This window comes from Corvus kubaryi, unplaced genomic scaffold (genome assembly GCF_017639235.1).
Source record: "Corvus kubaryi isolate FWS band 111438036 unplaced genomic scaffold, C.kubaryi_AGA036_p1.0 split3-131, whole genome shotgun sequence".
Lineage (NCBI taxonomy): Eukaryota > Metazoa > Chordata > Aves > Passeriformes > Corvidae > Corvus > Corvus kubaryi.
The window spans coordinates 3,793,216-3,816,959 of record NW_024582083.1 but is presented as its reverse complement, the minus strand read 5'-3'; the positions used below and the strand labels follow the sequence as shown (position 1 = coordinate 3,816,959).

The 23,744-nt window shown below is 35.6% G+C and overlaps 1 protein-coding gene across 4 annotated transcripts in view; it reads left to right on the top strand.

Annotated features, from left to right (window-relative positions):
- The window catches only part of GLRA3 (glycine receptor alpha 3), a 91,002-nt gene that overhangs the window by 23,526 nt on the left and 43,732 nt on the right, over positions 1 to 23,744 (top strand). For 3 of the 4 annotated variants that reach the window (XM_042014907.1, XM_042014909.1, XM_042014910.1), the window contains one exon: positions 4,300 to 4,367. In XM_042014907.1, the coding sequence (XP_041870841.1) occupies positions 4,300 to 4,367 (68 nt within the window). The remainder of the gene's footprint in view (positions 1 to 4,299; positions 4,368 to 23,744) is intronic. The other variant, XM_042014908.1, reaches the window with a different exon arrangement.

Below are 23,744 nucleotides of genomic sequence, written 5' to 3'. Positions count from 1 at the left end.
ATTACCCAGAATATAAAAAATATTTTTAAATAATAAACCTACTATGATTAAAAATTATATTATTCTTACTTTACCTTAATTGTTTTCTCCTACGCCTATCTTCCTGAGTGCAAGAGATTCTCTTAGCTCTAACGTTTCACTGTAAGGCTTTACTCCATGTTTACTACAAAAATATTCCTTCAAGCTGGCAGTGCTTTCTCCTCTAAGTCATCTGTCACTGCCTTTCCATCTTAATTCTTATTCAGCAAGAAATGTTATAGGTTTTTGACATCTCCAAGTTCCAGAAACTTAAGTGGTTTTGACTCTAAAGCCACTGCTATGTGCTGGTTTTACCAGAGTTTGCCCAGTCTGATTCATAAGGACCATGTAAGAGATTTGTCAGATTACTTCCTCATCAGCAAACCATAAACAGTTGGTTGTGTATATATAAACTTATTACCCAGGATTTACTGCAGCTGGAAATGTTTTGGTTTTTTTTAAGTTAGTGGTGCTGATATTTCTCAGGAAATTATAAACGTGCACTGGAATTTCAAACACATCTCTATATGATTTGGGGATTTAATTTTATAGTTTGTCATGGACAGCATCCAATCACAATCTTCTCATGAGGCTACAGTGAAGAATAGGCACATGGTTTAGAGATTACAAAATTCAATGCAGTACTTCTTGAAAGTATCATTCAAAGGATTTAGAGCCTTGTTTTGTAACCATCGAAACTTAAAGAGATAAAACCTAATTTGATGTTGTTCATTTTCAAAAAGTGCACATTCTAAATCTTCTGGACAACTATGAGGTTTGAACAGATCTGCCCAGAATGACTCAGACCTACCACTAAGTATATCTCCTTAAGTGACTTTGACACTTTTTGGTTAGTTTTATTACTCCTAGAACAAGTGCTGGGGCTTAATGCCTTTTTGAGGTATTAAACTGATGATAGTTTCAAAGAAAGAGGATAAGCCCTAATAAGATGACTCAGACATTCATTTTAAATCATTTTTTGTTCCAGTAAAATTCTTATGCAGACAAGATTTTTAACTACCAATTTTAGTCATAATTAATCTTGGTCAAGAGGACAAAATTATGTATTTTTGTCTATGTGCTCAGCTATATCTGTATGTCAGTTCTTGTTCAACAGATATAATAGAGAAGACATGGTATTTATTGAGCTATGGAATACAACAGCAAATTGAGAACTATTGTAAAAGCTTTGTTCCAGTTGCAATATTTTTTTTTTTAATGTTATATCAAACCTATAGCAAGGGGCTTCTCTTACTCAGTGTCCACATTGCAAACTATATCCATTCCTGCAAATATGGAAATACTTCATTGCCTTTCAAATTTGAACACAATTACGTAACCTAGGTGTAAAAAATTTAAATATTAAGGTAAAAATTTGGCCATTTACATAGGAAAATGCAAAGTGTTACTTGCCCTGCTATTGGCAAACATTATTCAACAATCATCAGTTTAGAAACTTTGAAAGCCAGGATTTAACTGAAAAAAAAAAAAAAAAATTTAGTTACATATGTTCTCCTGATCCCTTCTGGAAGCTGTTTTGGCCTTTTAAATATTTTCTGGCAATAAAACCTTTGTGTTTTGGAATATTAAAAAGTGTAATTTTTTTGTTTGCTTTAAATTTGGTGATTATTTTACTGATTTTATTAACACTTGACATACTGAGAAATGGAGAAGCATTACTTCCTTTTGATCTTTAAAAATTTGTATGCTTACAGATTGCACCCTGCTGTATACCTTTTCCAATGTGAAGGGTCATGTTCTACTTAAGCTAGTTTTTTGTGGAAGCTTGTCATAGAATTTTTGATCCTTTTTGACTTTTTGACATCTTTCTCCCTAATATATAAATATAGTAATCTATATGATGTATCTATATATAATATTAATCTATATCTCTTCATTATAAAAGTTCTCATTATTTCTACCAGTTTGGCTGGTACAGAGGTAAGGTTTACAGGGACAGAGTTCATGTTCATGCCATCCACCATCATACCTGAAGTCTGGGGGTTTTTTTAATTCAAGTTATACTTGCTGTACATAGCACACGTTTCCACTGATTACAAAACTGACACAGGTGATAGCTGACGCACAGTGAATTGTATTTCTACCATTTTGCAAAGATTTTTATAATTTCTGGATTTATATCACCTCAGCCTGTCAGTTTGTTCCTGTTCACTTAGTCTGAAATGTCTTCTGCAGTCCTCATACAAAATTCCAGCAGAATGGCTCTAGTATTTGACACAGCCAGCAATTGGAGACAAATGCTGCTATAAAGACTTCATTTGGTTTTTCTGCTCTGACCTTCTTCACTTTCATGGATACTTTTGTAGCTTAATCATCTTCTTTCAGCTTTCAGATCTTGGCAGGATTCTATTTTTAACACCTTGTAGATAGGGATCATTGTTAGCTTTTCTGTCTGTAGTGAGTTTTAGCTCTATTTCTTTTCTGCCTCTCTTTAATCTATGTTCAACTTGCCTGAATTCCTGTGTTTGAATATGACTTCCAGCTTTTACAGCTTCTCATTCGTGATTCTTTTTGACCATGTTTTGGGAAGTTCATTTTTACTCTCAGCACAGTGTCTTTGAGTTAACTCTAAAACATTTACAAGCTACTTTTAGCTTCTACTTTTGTGCTCCTTTTAACTAGCTGTTAATTATATTACTGTAATTTGAAATTAGGCATCAGCACTGTAGCGATTCAGAGCTTTTATTCTTAATAAAAGCAACTATGTTGATATAGCAAACTTGTACTTTAAAGCATTTTAAACAAGATAATATCACATCAAATTTGAAGTGATGGCAAATACTACAACATGGAAGTGTTTGGAAGAAAAACTGCCTTGCAAACAAATTAACTAACATGGGCAAGAAATACAATTTTCTCTCTGACAGTGTTTAGTGACTCTGCCTTCATTCATCTTCCCTGCTTTTCCTTTTTCCCTTGATCCTTTTCAGGAGCTGAGCATGTAAAACTGTTACTGAATTCTCAGAAGTACTGGATATGCTCAAAAACTCTAACTGAGTACCAAAGTGGCTGCAAGTGTTACCTCCTTACCTGAGAATTCTGCTCCATAGGTGTAGTCTTGTGTATTGCAAAGGCTGAAGTACATGTAGAAGTGTTCTGTTGCAATTGCTGTACAGCACTTCAAAACAATTTTTGCTGTCAGGAAAGCAAGCTGGATTTTCCAAGTTCTGTCATATTGGCACAATTTTTAATGGACATTCTGATTCTTCAAGTATTTAACGTGAAATTTATTGATCATGTTAGATTTTGCTATTTTCAAACCACCAGTAGTGGGAGAGCAGTTTCTTTCTTCAGTGATGCTAAAAGAGATATTACACAAAGGTTTATAAGACCAGTCCTCAGATTCCAGATATAGATCTCTCATTGTTAGACTGCTTACAGCTGCAAAAAGAATCCAGGTTCTCCAGTGCTGAACTGGTTTATTGATATAAGAATATTGAGTTGTAGGAAGGTAACAAAAAAACCTTGTGATGGAAAAACCTTGTTTCTATTGGACACAGACTGAATTTGATAAGGAATAATGGAAAAAATTAGCATGCTTTTCCACAATGACAATTTTAAAGAGACTTCTAGAAAATAATTTAAACCCTTTTTCATGAAGAGGCAATTCATTGTTCAGTTATCATAACGACTGCTCTGCCACTACTGATACTTCACAATGCAAGATAAGACAAAACAACAGTTGACTGAGGACCCACGGTAACAAAGATTTCAGTTATAAATGGACTCTTAAACACTTTGTGAAATTAAGAGAAATGGGAATAGAATCTAAATTATTTTCCTCTAAGCAGCAGAGATAAGAGGAGCAACAATGCATTTCTTTTCCTACTGATGACAGATAACATTGAAGGTAGAAGCTGCCTTGAGTGAAGAAAGTCACTTTTCCCCTAATTGTTGTGAGAAGTGACATGCATTCTCACTGAAATACACATACAATACTTTTACTAACTATTTCAAATGAGATGTTGATTTTTTCTTTTTTATACAGAAGCATGTGTGTAGGTTTACACTGAACTTTGTTGCTGTGGTTTTTTTTAATTGCTAACCTGGCCAGATTAAAAAAAAAAATTGATTTTTTGAGAAAAATCAAAAGGAAAATTATTAGAAACCATTCGATTTAATCATGCATTAAATAAGTTTGAATGTAGCATTATTTCTTCAAAAGTCAGTAAATATTGTTTCTGAATGGTCTATATTGAATAGTCAACCAATAAGCAATAATTCTGGAACAGGGACTGGTGGTTTTTTTCTCTTTTGCAGGTCCTCCAGTTAATGTCACATGCAACATATTTATAAACAGCTTTGGATCCATTGCAGAGACAACCATGGTAAGATATTTTAACTTAGTCAATGTTTGAAGTTCAAATTAAATATGTTCTATAAGTTCTAAAGCTAGCTAGGGCTTCTCTTCACTTGGAACTAAACAAAGAAGGAAATCCACTTCTAAGAATAGAAAGTGAGAATGTCTAACTTAGCAATTGATTTTTTCTAACAGAAATGACATCATTATACCATCACAAACAAGGAAAAGTAAAGCCAAGGGTTGAAGAGGTTTTTTTATTTCTCTGTAAGTTTTATTTGACAGTTGCAATGAAATAATTATTAGATAGATATTAGTTTCTATAATGTTCCACCTTTCTAACCTCAAAAATGGCAATTCATTAAGTCACTTTGTTAATAATATTTTATAATTTCATCCTATACAGTGCATACAGAGATGTATACTTTATATTAAAAGTCCTTCTTCCATAGAGGTATTGCATTGAAATAATAGAATGATTAAAACTTTGAACTGGTATATAAAAATTGGAGCAAATAGAAGTGTATTGCATGCTTTTGTACATACACTTAAAATTTGTCTAGTAAAGAAGGGCAGATGATGCAGTACAAAAAGATGAGATTTTAACAAAATAAGGAAAAAACATCTGAGTCTAAAGATAGCAAAACTAGATATTGAACTGTGAATTGACAAAAACACCCAGGATAACCACATTGAAAGGTGAGACATATGCTAGTAACTTGGAGCACAGATATAATCATTAAAATCTAGTGAGGGGAGATATTGGCATTCTTTCTCTCTCTACAAGTGCTTCACATTTTTTGAAGAAAGGGAAAAATACCTCTTTGAAAACAGTTACATAGTAATTTGGGGGCAGAAAGGGTTAAAATACAGAGATGACAGAATAACTGCAGGACTTGGTAAGATCCAAATATGGGAAATACTCTGAAATCCCAACAATTTCAGGGGTCAGCATATGTACTTGGAATGACATAACACGCACTAAAGATAATTGATATATTTAAAAAAACCAACAACACAAACAAACAAAAAACTTACTAATAAACCATAACATAACCAAGGACCTGTAGTTAGCAAAACAATAAGAAAAATTCATATAGTCAAATATTTATAGCCCCCTATCTCCAAGTGGTATTAACAATTGCCTGTTCTTTACCTCCCTTGGAACACAGTAGTAGATGTTACTGAGAGAGGTTGATGATTTTTTTTTCCAGATAGAAAATGACTTTAATTTGTATTTGGGGGCCTTTCCAGATTGCAAATCCGAAACAGATTGACATGGCATCCAGAGAGATTTATTCAGGTTCAATCGGAGGATTAAGCAATACCCACATGATTAGAATAGTGTTCCACAGCTACTTTCTAATGTCTGGGTGAATGAATCTGGTCCAAAAGAGGAGACAGACCACAAGGTCAGTAAAGCACAAAGACCCAGCCACTGAATTTCTGTATAAAGGATATATATAAAACTGGAGTTGTTAACACTTACAAAATTGTCCTGAGTTTGGGAAGAGGATGACCGAGTTCACATCTCAAGTGTATTTTCTCTCTAAAACCAGAGAGTTATAAGCATTTTCTTTTGGTGCAACTTAGTAAGTTGGTACAATATTTCTATTTTATAATGAAAATGCATTCTGCTGTGTGTTATCTCAAAAGCAAATTGAAACAGTCAAGATAGGCGATGACCTGGTCTGTAACAAATGGTTCCAGGTAGTGTAGTATGTTACAGAAAATACTAAACCTGGTCAGAACCACAAGGTTTTTAATTCTCTTGTTTTTATGCATTCAAAAACTGGACACTTTTGCACAGCCTTGACCTTCATGATGCTTGTGTTTTGTTAATAATGTATTCACTGATATAGTTCACAACAGACTTCTACTTACTGTCAGCAGCTGATGACCTCTCAGAGACTCAAGTCTTTGCAGAAGTACAAATGCTTTTGTCTAGATAGGACTTTCAGTTGTGTGGTTTATTAGCTTTACTTCTCCACAACACTGACGGTGAACTTCTAAAACACATGAAAATCTTTATACCTTTAAATGAAAATGAAAACCATCTTGCATTATTTCACAAACTGAATTTCTGCACGGTTTAACAAAAGTCAGTTCACTGCAGTTCAGTATTTCTTCAATTATCGCTGTTTTATCAGTTGAATTTACTGTAGTCCTTAAAATTCAGTTACCTATGTCTTAATATCTGTTATATGTCTTTAAGCATAGAGCAACTCATTAGAACAACTTTTTAGACTCAAAAAGGATTTTTATATTCTTAATAAATACCTCTTTTTCCAAACTGTAAATGGAACAGGTTAAGTTAGCAACAAGTTCAAAATAAAACCTGGCCACTGGTACCCTGTATTTAAAAGTGCCAGCTGCTAATGGGATATGCATCTAAGCTATGAGCTTTAAAGAAGTCCGAATACATCGAGCCCTGTCCTTCGCTGTCGCTGCAATTGCCCTTGGCAGTGTCCGTCTCTGTCCGGGCCTCCCCGGGTCTCTCGCCGATGACCAAAATCTTTGAGCTCCCTCTGCTGCCTCGGCTGCGCATAACAGAGTAAACAGGCGGGAAAAGAAGGGGTTAAAAAAACCCGCGTTGCTTGCAAAGTAACCCGGCGGCCAACTTCACATTGCTGGGCTGACTAGCTCTCAGTAAGGATGAGGAGTGTGGCAGCGTGCGATGGGAACGACAGCGTGTGTCTCTTGGGCAAGCACATTCTCTTAAATTCATCTACGCTGATCTAACTGCTCAGGAGAGGCAGCAAACCAAAAAGTAGCATAATTTGGCTTACAGCTTGTCAACCCTGTAGACTGTTTTTCTTTCTTTTCCTTCCTTCCTTCGTTCCTTCCTTCCTTCCTGGTTCCAGTTATTTCATATTCTCTTTCCTTTTCTCGAAATAAAAATCAGGTGGTTCACAGCAAGGAAAAGAATGCCACCTCTTGCTAGGAAGCTGTGATTCTAGTTGAACCTAGGTGATGTTAAGGGATCATATGAGCAATTTAATTTATGTCATGTATGCTCTGAGAAGGCAGGAAAAAAAGTAAACTACATAATTAAAAACTCGCTTAAATAATCTTTTATCACTGGCATCATTGGTGCAATTGCCTCACCAATTTTTCTGTTATCAAACTGAATGGTAGCACTAGATCTGTGCATGTCTCAATGATATTCACAAAGTAAGGACTTCACACTCATCTTCTAGACAAGTAAAACTCTTTTTGCTTCACACATATAATGGAAAACCTAGGACCAGTCTTTCATATTTTACATGTTGCTATTATTCTCGGCTCTTACACATAAGGATTTAGAAATATGGAAGAACAAAAAATTAAAAAATTGTGGAAGACCAAAATAAAATTATTATTTCACTATATGAAATTAACATAACATAATTAACACAAATTAACATGTGAAGTTTTTCATTTGAGATAAATAGTAATGTACCTCAGCACACAGAACCTTAAAAATCTGACAAATCAGTTGGATTGCTTGGTCATGTAAGTTAAATACATATTGGCAATATGGGAACCATATCCTCCAGGAAAGAAAATAGTTTTCTTGCTGTGTGGAACTTAAATTTCAGTGGAACTTAATTTCAATGGAACTTAAATTTCAGCTTTTATCACAATACCCTGAAAGGTTCCTTAGAGAGTTTTTTTGTAGCTCAAACCATGCTCGGCTTGTATTCACACTGTATCTCCTAAGGCTAAAAGATTTTGTGATCACTAAGAGCAGCTTCATATATATTATTGGCAATTGCCAACAAAAAAAAATGATTATTCAGTCATACAGGGTCAGAATAATCTCAGTGCCAACATTTTCAGCAGCAAATGTTCAAAGTCAGAATACTGAATACACAAAACAATTAGGCTATTGAGTACATAGTAGGCCATACCAAAATATCTGCTTTTATTCTAGGAAATGTGACTGATAAACTGTCAAGGCTTTCTGAGTTTTAAAGGTCAGGTACAACACTGACCTTAACACAGATTTACAGCAATTTTTACTCAGTGTGGGTTAATATATTTAGCATAATTCATGTGCTCAAAGTGCATTGAAGAGGATGCTCACAGAGAGACATGATGGCAAATAACAACAGTGCAGACAACTAACACATTGAAAATCATATGTCTCTTATTCAGCCTTACCATGTTTTTGCTCAGGGGTATTTCTTGATTCAGTCTGAAAAGAACTGAATGTTGATAGGAGGCATGATATTGATCTTTCTGTACATCCCCCCCAAATGAGATTATCTTGCATTTACGAATAAAATGTGCTTTTAAACCACACTAACTCATTTTTAAGTCACCATAATTACTGTCCTTTCATGAGCCACAGCTCTTTAATTTCTTTATCTTCATCTTTCTTCAATAAGCATTTCTGATTTTGTTCTATTGTACCTATTCTAGGTTGTCTTTCAATTGAGTGCTTGGAAGAAATGTTCCCTTGTACACATTACAAACCTTAATGCTGAAGAGTTTCACCAAATATTTTTCCTCAAATTAATCAATTAGTCTATTGTCTCAAATACAAGGAAATATATGCCTTTCTTTACTGAAAATACACTGAAAAAATCTTTCCAATACATAGAAATGTGTTAATACTGAAGCATCAGGAAGAAACACCTATACTTTGTGTCTCAGATGAGTGAAAGTGAGGCCTCTCAATAATGGCCACTTTACAGTTTCAAAATTGAAAAAAAATCCATTTTTTCCCCTGTTTGACAATCAACTCCCATCTATCAAGACACAGAAAAATTGATTGTTCATGTGCAAGTTTGGAAGGCAGATTATATAACGTCCTTTATTTTTCATACACTGGCCTCAGGCACCCTGATCCTGGGTCACAGAGTCAGGAGTAGACAGAGGTTTTACAAATTCTAGTGGGTCTACAACTGTCCAGTTTGTTACATGTCCAGACTAATCCAGGCAAATCCTGCTGCTGAACCTGCATTCTAAGCAGAGAGATCATATCACCCTTATGAGATACAGCATCTATTCCATATTATAAAGAAAGTCTATAGGATGCAACCAAACTATGTTTGGAAAAACACATTTCTATATATACAAGATATGAATTAGCAAACAAATAGCATCATTTTTTTTTAAATTTAAAAAGTAATTCCTATTCACATTGGCTTTCCAAGCAGCAATAGAAAACATTTTTTTGTACACTTCTGCTTTGAAACTTTTAGTCTAGGATAGCTTTTCAGAAGGGAATCTTGGAATTCAGATACTGTGTGGTGGAAGATAGCAGGTAAAATGCTGGCTAGTTTTACAACAGCATAATGAAGTAGAGAGAACAAGAAAATACAATAAAGGCAGTGCAGCCGTGTCCCAGATGTCTCACCAAGTTGCAAAATGTGACATGACACCAACTGCATGCAACAGAGGATCAAGGGTGATGTTTTGTATTGCACAGCACTTACGGGTGTTGAGGAGGTGTTTTCAGGTGCCTGTTAAGAATAAGATCAATTTGAAGCTGTGCACAGAAACATGAGAGCCAAGGACCTGATAAACTGTGACAGTGCAGCAGATGGATAGGCTGAGTGATGCTATGCATGGAAGAGGCTGGTACAGGTGAAAACACACCATGGTTATCAAGTGCCAGTAGCTGAAATTCCAATTCTAGGGAAATCTCTTTTCCTATTAACACTGAAAATCATCCTTACACAAGTCAGAAGGGAGGACAAATGACATCACTCTATTTATCTACTGGCCTCTCTGAAGCTTATGAGAATGCTTGTACTATTCTGTACCTTTTCCTAACCTCTTTCTGTGTTATAAAATGTGAATATTCCGTTATTCTTCCCTGGCATCTCTACTTAATTTTTTTCTCAGGAAATAACTCCAGCCTTTTAGGCTCCTTTTATGACACTGAAAAAGTAAAGGAAATATAAATTTTTCCTTTGGATTTCTCTGATGATTTATAAATTATTCAGAAAAGAAAAAAATAGACTGTTTGGATTGGAGAATTCCAGAACCAAATTTCCAGAGTCTGGGCAGCAAATGAGCTCTGCACTGAAGAAAAGAGTTCAGACTCATGTTTGGTCTGGACTAGCAAAAATGGGTGATTAAATTGATTTTTAAAACTCACCAGAAGCTTTGCCTTTGCTGGAGTTGATGGCCTTTACAGAAGCTGGTAGCAGACTTCTTTTCCTGGCCCCTCAAGGCAGTGGGTTTTAAACTGTTTTCAGAAGCAACTCTCCAGTGAGTGATTAGGGAGCAGTAGTGTTCAATCCTTGGTTAATTGACTGTGTTTATGCTATTTTAATAAAAGGCTCAGTTACAAGGGTGGTTTCCACATATTTCCTGTTTAAAAGCCAGTTCATTCAACATGGATATACCAAAAACCAGAAATATAAACTATGAATAGACACATCCATAAAAAAATGAACAAGCAATCAGTGTTAGGTTAACCTTTCTTGTTTGTAGCTGTAAAAAACCAACAAACCAAATCAAGACTAAGTCTCAGGTTTATTTTTCATAGCATCCTAAGGCCAAATTCTTCTGAAAGCTCTATAGTCAAATTTACCTTATAACAGAGTGCAGGTGTCTGAGGGAAAAAAAAAAAAGAAAAAATACCAAGATTTTGGTTTCTAGACCTTTCTAGATATTCTTTCAATGATTTATGAAGAATTGAAACTTCCTTTATAAAGGGAAATTATAAATTATTTCATGCAGTCAGCATCTCAGAACTAATTGTGAAGTTTAGCATAAGTGATACTGTAATAATGAAAAACTCCTTTAAAAAGTTTTGGACATTTTCAATAGCTTTAGGTGAAAGAACTGTGGAAGAGGATCTGACTCAGTTGTTAGTGTGCATTTGCAGTATAAATGGAAATTTAAAAATGAACCAAGAATTGAAAAGGACTATATTCTGTGGAGGAACGAGTCATAGTCCTGAAAAGATAATGTATCTACAGTAAAGCAGAAGCTCAAACTGACAGTTTTCAGTGACAGCGGCCATGTAATGGGCATAAACAGAATAAAGGTGTGGTCATTTTGTGAAACCGCCTTTAATGCAGAGTTTAGAAACATAATATACCAGAAAGTTTCCACAATGAAGTACTAAAATTCCCATTTCATTTGTTTTGATTTGTAATCTGGATTCATTTGTGTGGTTGTGACCCATAATTTGTTTCCAGATTTTTTGGAAGATGAATCGGAATATTTTGTGTATTTACCTCTGTAAGGCTTGGTTTTACTGAGTCACAGTAAAATTCTCTAATGTTTTCTAGAACTTGGAGCTGGAATTCAATGATGTCTTAATGTAATATGGAGAATAAAACAAAAATAATGACCATTTAACAGGTTCCATTTAACATTCCCTAGTAATATAAACATGTCATCTGGATCTAAATACCCACCTATACGGGTAATTTATGACTTATTTCAGACCTTTGTGGTGCTGTCAAGATTTCCAGATGTAACTTTTATTACTTATTGCCAGAAGACAAAAGGTAATCTCTCAAGTTTTCTCACATGAAAGAACAGTGTTTCTAGACTATGGCACATGCAGAAGACAAGCACTCTGAGCTCATGTAGAAAAGCTGCAGGTGGAGATGACAACACATTTTCTCATTTTAAGGCACAATGCTCTATGTTGATCATATTGTTGTGGTGCCTGAAGGTGCAGTTTCATACCTACCAGTCAAATTAGTTGAAGAAAATTGCAGTTAAAACCAACGATAGCCTTCACTTGCTGAGTTTTAGCAGGTTTTTGTCATTCAGCTTCACAAAAGACTGAGAGATGAAGCTTAAACACTTTGGTACTCTTTGCCAATATATAAATCACAAATGTTTTCCATTCATAAAAAACAGCAACAACAAAATGTTAAATGTTAAGTAAAATCTCCAAAATTCTTCCTGAAGCACAACCAACAGTTTATTGTCCCCGCTGTCACACAAAACATGGAAAATATTCCAGTACCTCAGGCCCTGTGAAAGCTGAGTGACTGTAGCTACTCATTCGAGCTGGGCATCCAAAAAATCTCTCTATACTACTATCAAATGCATACAGTATTCTATGCTTTGACTTCCTGGTCCTGGAAGAAATGTCAAATAAGGTATACAACTATTTGTACCAACTTCAGGTATAAAAAAGTCCTGAAAACATTTTATAAACCATTAGTCAGATATTGTTTCTTAGGTCTAGGGAAATGGTAGCAGCAGTAGCCTTAAGGTTTGTGTGCTGGGTGACATTTTCTTAAATCTTGTTTACATTAAGGGAAGCCTAGCTCCAAATATTTTTTACCTCATTTGAAGAAAAGGCTGAATCCAGACCTACAGTTGCCTTAGTACTCTAAGCTAGAAGTAATTGTTCTGGTTTATCTAAACTAGATAAATATTTACCAGGACAGGTGTTATAGTCAGCTCATCCAGACATACAAATGTATCCTTCTTTCTGGTCCATTTTAACAAGCATTCTTAAAGAATTTGCAAAACACGTTGTACAATACAAAAAGCCAAAGAGCTCATTTTATAGACACAAAGCTTTCTACTTCCCCATAGCCACTTACTGCAATTATTAGCTACAGAAGACCTGAAATGACCTCCTATATCATCAGCTCAAGCCCTTGCGACTGCATACAATGCTGCTTTAAATGCTACTCATCACCTGTTCTAATGCTTCCTAAAACCCAAATGGTTTCTTTACAACTTTAGCAAAGGTTCTTGCAGAATCTTTATCTTCTCATTCCAAGGGAGACTTAGCCTTTAGTTAAATTTTTACATCCTTTGTTTACCTACAGTCATCTAATCTTCTAGCAAAGCTGGGGAACAGTTCACACCTCTTATTTCCCCTTATCTATGTTTGCTTACATTGACTCCTCTTCCTCTGATCGCTCTTTCTCACTTAAAGGGAAAACCATTACTTGTACAGCACTGCACTATGAAATAATGTGGCATTTTTTCCATCCCTTCCAGCATCTTCCTACTTACGTCCACATTATTATAATAGTCTTTTCAATCTATTTGAAGGCCGTTATCAGGTAGGCTGTTCCTAAAAATCTATGTCCTGGTGTAACAATTGCAGCATTATCCAGAAAAAACTGTGAAAGTAACTAATTTGCAAGCTGAGTTCTACTCAGTCACTATAGTAGGAAATCTCAGTATCTGTGAAAATAAGATTGTGGCATCACTAAATAGCTCTGTTCACATCATATAAGGTATGCTGTTTGTGAAGTTTCTTATTTTGTTGCAATCATCCAAGATGAAGTCCCTTGAGGTTATGATTATGTAACACTTGTGATGTTTCCTAAAATTATAAGAACACAGCTACCAGTGTAAAAACGTTATAAAAAAATAGTTAAAGGACTAGGTCAAAAGCAATACTTTTAAAAATATCTTTAGTGTAGCTGCCTCATGATGTATATTTAAGCAATGGAAATTAATCTCACCATGATATATGTGGATTTTGTCCTTAACTCCCATTAACACTAATAGGATTTAAGTCCCTAAATCCCCATCTATCACTGAAAAACTATAGCCTGTCTCCCTGGGTTTTGCATGAACCTGCAATTCGCTAACTCTGTTTACAGGAACAAAAGCTATGGTGGACTTCAGAACAGCTGTTGAATGAACCTGAATTAAGAAAATAAAAGCTTTTCAGATTGCCACCTTTGTTCCTAATTTCTGTTCTTGAGCCTAGTAAATATGCACTGGAAAAGTTCCCAGTACAAACATTCTACATAACCTTGATATTCTTGCCTTGAATAAGTTTCAGTTATTTTAGCATAATTTAAAACTCTGTTCTCCTCTCATGTCTTCATGCTATTCTGAATACTTGGTACTTCATGCACTCTGGATGTGCATACTCTGGGTGTGCATTTTTAATTACAGTAGCCAAAGTAATCACTCATCATGAAAGAGCTGTACACTCAGACTTTTTATACATCATACCTGTAGTGCAAAGATAGATCTTTAAAAAAAAGTTGAAATCTTATAGTACTTTAAAATTAAACAGTAAAATTACACAATTTATCAAAAGAGCTTGTAAGGATCTGGTTTTTACATAGTATTTTTCCTTTTCCTTAGACAATACACAGCATGCTATCAATTATGGCCATTAACAGCTAGCAGAACAAGAAGTATTATGAGTCTGTGAATCAAGCTTTAATTTTCTTTAAAAGTCAGTATGATCACAGCAAGGAGTGGTCTGATATGCATTTTATACTGACATGCCACTCCCTATGTCATTACTGCCATTATATCAAGTGCCAGACCTCTTTTTTTTTCCCCTCTAAATCCTTCTAGATGCTAATACCAATTTACACAATAATAAAACTCAGCATCTTTCAGATAGTTTGATTTCTTCAACTGCAGAAAATAACCCTTATGACTTCAGAATCTTAGGTTTATTATGCAGACCTCAGCAGCAGCAGCCATCTCCTTCAGCACAGAAATTGGGTTCTGTCTTCTCTCGCTTCTAAACACTTCCATTTGTCTCTTCACCTAGTTAACCATTTTATGAAGTGCTAATCTGCTAATCTGCTGTTTAGATTCATCAGACAGGTGTCTCTAGACAGAGATCTACAGATTGACACCTTCCTCCCTCTCTCCAAATTGCAGGTAATCCAAATTCACAGGCTTCTCTGCTCCTCTGCCTCTCGTGCTCCAGCTTGCAGAGGCTTTGAATTTCTCTACAATTTCATCCAGGGCGGAAAAGCACTGCAAAGCAAACAAAAATCCCTCCTGTCATGAGTTAACCCCAGCCGGCAAACAAGTACCCCACAGCCGCTCGCTCATTCCCCCACCAGTGGGATTGGGGAGAGAATTGGAAGGGTAAAAGGAAGAAAACTCATGGGCTGAGATAAAGACAGTTTAATAGGGAAAGCAAAAACTGTGCACAGAAGCAATGCTAAACAAGGAATTAATTCACTGCTACCCATGGGCAGGCAGGTGTTCAGGCATTCCCAGGAAAGCAGGACTCCATCACACATTACAGTTACTTGGGAGGACAAATGCCATAACTCAAACATCCCCTCCTCCTTCTTGCCCTCCTCCCCCTTCCTCCCCCCCCCATATAGATACTGAGCATGGTGCCATATGGTATGGTATATCCCCTTGGTCAGTGAGTATTAGCTGTCCCAGCTCTGTCTCTTCCCAATTTCCCGTGCACCCCCAGTCTCTTCACCCGCACAACAGTTGGAAAAGCAAATAAAGCAAGTACCTCTTTGGCTCTGTTAAAGCATTGCTCAGCAATAACAGCAAAACACCTCTATGTTATCAACCCTGTGTTCAGCACAAATCAAAATATCGCCGTGTACCAGCCACTGTGAAGTAAATTAACTTTACCCCAGCTAAACAAGCCTTCTCCACAGTTCAGAAATGTACCAACTTGCAGGCCTCTAGGCTTAAAATTTAATTTTGCCTAGGAGCAAATTTAATCCCATATCTTTCTTTCCAAAAAAAAAAAAAAGAAACAGGCAGCCACCTCCTCAAGTCATTTCTCATTGGAAACTGAGGCAGTGTGAATAGATACTGACCTAAAACTTTGTCGCAGCCATGAAGATATTGAAGGTGAATGAAAAACAAATGTATTGCACACACATAACTGAGAAAAAGTAGGTACTCTCTATTTCTTCTTTACCTGTTTTTGATGACAAAACAATAATCTTCAAAAGCACTCCTGGGGAATCTGAATTTATTCCCTTGCTTTAAAAAATAAGCAGTCTTTACATTGCCTGCTCTTTCAGTCACTAGATTTCTTTTTCACTTAATGGATTTTCAAAACATAAATGTATAGGAACATATGCAAGCTAGTTTATTAGCGTAACAGGATTAGTTAAAGAAGATTTCTAGTCTGCTTTCCATCTACAAACATTGTAAGCTACAATATGTGGGATCTCTTACAATCTTCTTTTTCGTTCCTATATCTTCTTTTAAAAGATTTATATTGAATAAGAGTTTATCTGCTTAACTCCTGGTAAGATTGAAGGGATAGAACACTGAAAATTTGATGTTTCTAGTCAGCCATTATTAGTTCCCTTGATTGGAATATATTTTTCCTTATTTTTGTGAATGCAGCTGCTCTAAAGTTTCAGAAAACTGAATGTATTAAATACAAAATTTGCATGTCTTTTTAATGTGTATTATATATATAAAATATATACTATATACAAATATAACAGTTTTCAATGTATATATTTATATTTTACACTGGTTAATTATTAATTTTGGATAGCTTTACTTCAATTTTTAAATATTTATACTAGACCTTACAAGGTAACAAGACTGTTTCCCAGATTAGCAAAGTGTAGGGAAAATGTTTATGATTTGTGCCTGTGACTACTGTTCTGGTATTACTGTAGTATTACAAACTACAGTATTTGAGGTATTTTAAAATAAGGTTAGGATTGGCTTTTCAATGAGTAACCTTTACTTCTACCTCTTTCATCACGGACCTAGTGGAAGCCCAAAAACTTGACATTTCTTCCTTCTCCCTTACTACTCATCTAGACCCACGTGTACTTATTCACAAAGTTAACTTCTTCATGAAAGGAACAGGTTAGTAAATCGATACTGAATGGAGTTTGTGTCTCTTAAAGGTTTATTTAATTGCCTGAGTGCATTTAGTGTGGCCTTAATAATCCCTAAGAGTCCCTGAGTTATCTAGGAAGGTAGACATATCACAGGATTGCAGGAGATGTGCATCTTTCTAAACCAGCAGCCAAGAGGAAGAATATTTTAGGGCTTTTCAAATGCCACTAGAGAATGTTTTTGGGGAGACAGACAAATTGTTCCCTTTCTCGTCATTATGGATACAGTTCAAGGACAAATAAAATTTAATGTGTTATGATGGCATCATTGTAAAACCACCAAAACGACATGATTTTCCTGATAGACCTCTTGGTGCATTTCATGCATATCAATAAATTTAAGGTCAACTCATATCTGATCAAGTTTGTCTAAAGTTAGAAATGTATGCCTTCTCAGAGCCCACTTCAGCAAGTGTTTGGACTATGGGAGTTAGCAGGCTCTGCTTCTGGACTTGACCTGGTTTACCTTTACCTTATATTTTACCTTATTTACCCTATTCTAGACAATGTCATATTATCTACCAACACAAGGAAGGCAGCAGGGTAATTTAATATGGAATTCCCAAAACTGTACTTGTTCTAATTTGGTTATATTTGCCTGAGGAGATGAAACTGAGGATGATTTCAAATACATGTCTTCAGTAAAGATTTATAAAATTAGCCCATTCGGTCACATATTGAAACCAGTCATATAAGTGCAAACATAAAATTCATTAATAACAAAATGGAACATCTAGCACCAAAAATTCATGTGAACAAATGAATAATCTCAGAAAAATCTAACTTTTCACTTAGGAAGAAGTTCCCTCTGCTGTTAGAGCAAAAACTTCTTTAGGGACACATAATTTGTTTGCAGAAAAAAACCCAGAATCTTTTGTCAGCCAAGAACATGGCAAGGACCAAATGAAAACAGAGGCTTAGTGTATGTTATTTGTTCATGTAATTGTCATGTCCTTTTTCATCTAATCCCTTATACTACTGCTTGAAAGTGCAAACATTTTAAAAGCCCCTGAGCTAAAGCTTAAAAAAAGCAATTACGCTGGACGAGTTGCAAAATGTGATTTTAGTGTAATGCATTAGGAGTTGGAAACACACAGCTTCCATTAAATATGGAAGTAGTATATTCAATCTTTAATTGACAAATATTCTATGACATGCAGTAGGCACTATGACAAACATTATTATACAGTATGTCAGTACTATAATTAATCTTTTTAAGAATAAGCATCCTAGATATTAGCTACCTTTGACTTTTGATCATTATATGTGAGCACAGATACTAAAATCCAGTATTGCTACTGATAATAAACTCAACAAAATAACTGAACACTAAAATAAACTAAACCTGTCCATTTGCAATGTTTTAGCCATAACACATATGGAAAATAAGTAGATATTGTAGCACATTGCTGAATTCAACTGATTTAGAATGTTTTGTAAAAAAGACAAGGGAGTAAATAAGGCAAAAATGAAGGAGTTCTCTCAGAAACTAGTGTCTATATTCTTCTTTTAGCTGTGGGTTGAATGACAAAGACTGATAGCTCTGTGCTAATAAGCATCCTGTAAATGACCCAATACTTTCTCTAAGGCAAAGACAGAACTGTAGTAGTTGCAGAACAGCTCTCATCCTCCATTATTTGTATGTATGGAAAATGAGGTATTACTCATCCCAGAAGAAAATAAAGCAAGAAGCATTCATCTGTGCCAGCCAGAACACTAACAGAAGCCGTACCACTTCAGAATCCAAGGTTATGAAAGCAGGTGGCACACCCAGGAAGAGCGCTTGGTGCAGAAGTAGTGTGTAAATTTATTTGCTGAACTCTGAATTTTAATTTTGTAAGGAAGTCTGAGAGGTCTGACATTACAGGTAGCAATGCTGAAGTAATAGTTTTAGCCAGCTCTTTGCCAAGTGAGTTCTAGTTCTATTGACTTCAATATGAGTACTGATGGATAGATATTGGAGTCAAACTCTGAAATGAATTAGGCAAAACTGAAATAAAGCTTTAACCAAACTATTCACAGGACACCCATTAGGATATCTAGTAGTTCTGAAATGTATGAGAAACAAACAAAAGCAAACTAAAATCCCAAAATACTAACTTAGGAAAAAAAAAAGAAAAAAAACCCACAAAGTATTAAAAGCATTAATGCACACCTTAAATTCTGCTGCTCAGAGGAGCTGTTCATCCAAATCCATCAACAGTCTTTTCTGAATAACTCAAATAATTTCTTAAATCTTCCTGAGATCAGAGGCAAGTTAGTCCTCACCTAAACTTCCAAGCATCTGGGCTGTCCTACTTAGTGGAGGGAGCAGGAGCACCTACAATTTTCAAACTAGACTAGGATTAGAGCTTTTATCCAGGAACTGAACAGGCCTTACTGCTCATCCTCAGCCTTCAAGGGCTGAAATCTAGAGATCCTAATCACCTTCAAAGTGTTTAGCCAACTAACTTCGGGCAGAAACAGACAGGAAATTCTCCATAGTTCTCCATCTGTTTGTGCATGGAACTGAATTATTTTCCTCATATGGCAAGAATCGGAAACACAATTAGAAACAAAAATTGCAAGAAGAAGACTTTCTCCTGAGGCTCATCCATGAAGACATTGCTGTCTGAGGAAGGGATCAGGTGGTTCTAGAAAATTCACAAAGTTACTTCTTACTGAGGGTACTTCTTGCTTCTTACTGCAGCTGCTCTCAGCCTCTCCATGGATTCTGTAATTCCAGACTCAGAACAATAAGGACATCCTTAGTTTTACCCACTACCAAAATCAGGTCTGGAAAGAGAGATTCCACCTATGGAAATATCCAGCAACAGATCACCAAGAAGGATTCTCTATAGACAAACTCTTTATCATAATCAACAGCGCATCTACATTGCTTCTTGTAATGAATGCTCTACAGCTCTTCAGTACAAAAAAGCATGTTCTCATCTGGCATTAGTCAAATCTTGGTACTCAGACACAGATTTAATGTGTCAATTAAAGCTAAGTAATAAGCAGTTGATTTAAATCACAGTTATTTTCTCTTTAGCTGCTATGGTATATCTTTGACAGATTAATGAGTTACAGTCATTGGTGGAGCATGGGGCTTGTTGCAGTTGGTTTTCACTCATTAATTGAACTGCCAAACAGCAGAGATATATGCATTATCCTTGCTGCAGCTCAGACCTGCAATCATAGAATCACAGAATTTTAAGGGGTTGGAACGGATCTTAAACATCATCCAGTCCCAACCCCCCCCCCACCCCCGCCATGGGCAGGGACACCTCCCACTAGACCAGGTTGCTCAAGGCCTTATCCAACCTGCCCTTGAACACTGTCATGGCTGCAGCATCCAGAACCTCCCTGTTCCAGTGTATCACCCCTCTCACAGTAAAAATTTTCTTCATTCAACCTTTTCTTCTCCAGGCTGAACAGCCCCAGCTTTCTCACCCTGTCTTTGTAGCAGAGGTGTTCCAGTCCTCTTATCAATTTTGTGGCCCTCCTCTGGACTTGCTCAAACAGTTCCATGTCCTTTTTATGCTGGGAAAACCAGAACTGTACACAGTACTCCAGTAGTAGTGCAAAGATGTAATAAAAAATAAATAATCCCCTTATTTGCTATAATACATAAGACCATTGAAAGTATCACCAGGGTGTGTTAGCATAAGAAAAAAGATGAAACATTTCAGTTCAGTCTAAATTCATTGATAGTTAAGGAAGGATATTTTTGCCTTTAGATTTAAAATGTTTTCTCCCTCCCTTATGATATACTTATTGAGGGAAATCAAGTCATAAATTAAGTCATAACACAAGTCCTTTGCATTATCAATTTAAATTAATTTAAAGAAATGCAACTTTTCATGGCTACTCTCACAGAACTGACTACCCTGTCCAGTCCTCTATCATCCTTCCCTGCGCCTTCTTTTACATATTCTTTTGAATAGTTAAGGCTGCACCATAAGTAATCTCAGTAATGATGGAATTCCAGCTATTAAGCATGTTGAAATACAAGGGAATCCATGAAAATACAAAAACTATATTTGCATTTCTCAAATGTGAGTGTGAATTTCAAGATTCTTCTCCTACTTTATTTTGCAATGCCATTGGTAACCTGTATGGAAAATGACTTGACAATTTGAGTGGCTAACTAAGGTTTAAATATTTGAGTTTCTATACCAGAGAGGTTTCGTCAAAGGCATATTGAAATCATCAGCTGAATAGCTTTTGGTCCACTCTGAAATTTTCAGCTACATAAAGAGAAACCAGGAAATACCACGAATTTACACAAAGTAATTAGTTACCTAAAGTGCAGCCACAGTGCTTAAGAACAGTGAATAAATTTAAAATGGAAAGATGTTATTACCACAAAGTACTATTATGCCACAGGCCATCCTGTCTAATTATACCAGTCAAGGCAGGAGGAAAAACTATATCGAGTTGCATGTTTTTCAGAGACTGAGACAGTAAGTTTAGAAAATCTCAGCAGTAAAAATTAAAACTATTAATGCGTTCTGCAACATACCAGCTTTTCTTGTACAGCAGTGAAAATGAGCTTTCATTACAAGTGTCATAGTTAACAGATGAAAAAATTTTCTACAAGAACAATATTTGTTATAGTGTCTTATGTCTACTCTTAACAGTGTTCCTTCAAAGTCTTCAAGATTTCCATGTTAAAATTTTACAGTGAGTTAAAACAAGTGAAGGAAGAATAATTTGACTACATTATCCAAAAGACAAGTCTAGATTTCACTTAGAAGTATATATTAGGTAAAATTATCATAATATTTGGAATGGTAACAGAAAGAGTTCTGTAATTTATGCATGAAATTCTGAAGACTTGGTTCAAATAACAGCATACAAAAATTATGAGAGCAGGTGATATTCAATGTTGAAATAAGGGGCATATTTTAGAATCTCTCAGATCTTGAAGGATTCCACATGCAGTGCATATGAAAAATGCATTAAAGAAATAGAGAGAATTAGGAAATTAGTATCTTGAGGATTTGTGCAAAAATTTCCATAAAGCTACATTCTGTATGTTATGGTAATATAGCTCTATCTGTACGAGTATAATGAAGTAGAAATCAAAATATTCTATAAGTGTTTCAGATTTCACCATGTGCTGGAAATTATTAATCAAAATGTCAGTACTGGGGTCCATAGTGGCCTCAGCCATAGCACGGACAGCAAAGAGCAATTACCTGATCCCCAATTTTTATTTTATTGAGCCTTATGAAGCAGATGAACAGTATCCTGACCCTCTAAGAAAGTTCACAGTGTGGCTAAGGTTTTAAAGTATGGTGAAGCAAGTGCAGACCCATGTCACACTCTCGTTCTGTAGAACCAGGGTACAGCAGCTGTTCAAAAAATGACAGCCTTGGGGTTACAGATGAGACTGTGAAAGTCACCGCAACTTAAATGATGATTTCTCCCTCCCCTCAAGGAACCTTTCTGTCACAGTTATTTGAATTAGGAGTTATCCTTTCAGGCAAATAGCACATGAGAATACAGAGCCTCTTGTAGGATAACAAATCAATTCAGGCAGTTTTATTTTGGTGTTTGTGTTTGCATCAAACAACCCTACTTGTTTAAAGCAGTTAAGCCTTGTGCTCATGATGTGTAGTTATAAACTGAGATGATGAATACTTGTCCTTCATAAAATAACAGTCAAATATATCTCTTTCCTTTTGATAAATTAGAATTTTTTTTCGTGAATAATGAGTGCCAATTTAAGTCAGACTTTTCAAGGGAGAGAACAATGAAAAATAGCTCCAGTTGCTACAGTGAGAAGTTTAACCAGGACTTTTTTCATCTTAAAAGCTGGAAAAAATTTAAACCAATAAACTTTACTCATTCTGACATACAGAATAACTTAATACAATCTTGAAAGGATTCCATCATTTGTCATCCTCCATTTTCCTTTTCCATTTTGTCTTCCTGCTACGCATTTTTCACCCATTCTGTCTCACACATGTGAGGAGACCTTTACTCTACAATTAATCCCATCCAAAAACTCTTCATTTTCTACTGAGAAAAGTAAAGTAAGTAGACATCCCTCAGGTTATATAATTTAAAATAGAAAGCTTGGGTTGGGCTGAAGTGCAAAGTCCTGAGAGCTGCAGTGCTCCCACCCCAGTGCCCCAGGTTCAGAGCTAATGTTTCCTTCATTGCAAGAATTGCCTATGCTGGGTAAGGCAGTGGAGCCATCTCTGTTCCCACATCCTTCTTCTTCCTGTCCTTTTGATTTTATACAGCAATCTGGAATGGAAACAGGTACTACATGGTATTTGGGATGTCATGCAATGAAATAAGGGTATTTCAGGAGTTATTATTCCCTCTTACTAGAAGACACTAAAAATATAGTTCTGTGAGCACTGAGGCACAGGCTTGTCTAAAAATTTTATCTTACTTTAGAAGCACACAAAGAAATACAGGCTTGTTTCTACATCAGTAAAGTACAAATCCCTGGCTCTGGTTTCATCACATAAAGGTGCTAATTATAAAAAATACCAACAGGTTCTCCTAAAAAATTTTCATGGCTTCTGAGGCTGTCACTACCCATAATAAAAAGAAAATGTCTTTCAACCCTTTTCTGAAAGGGTTTGGGGTATGCTTGTATGTGTGTGTTTAAGAAATTAATTAACAGTTGATTTCTTTAAATAAAGCAGTTGATTAACAAATCCTATGCATTTAATGCTGCATGCTTCCATTTGGTCAGAGAGCCTTTTTCCTGTCTGCTGGAAAGAGTAAACTGAATTGGTTTCATTCTTCAGGTGTAGTTTTCCACTTACTTTATTTGTCTTAAAAATTTTTAAGTTTATATTAACATAAAACTCTTTACTGGGACTTTCTCTATATGATTTGCAATATTTTTGATTTGTAAT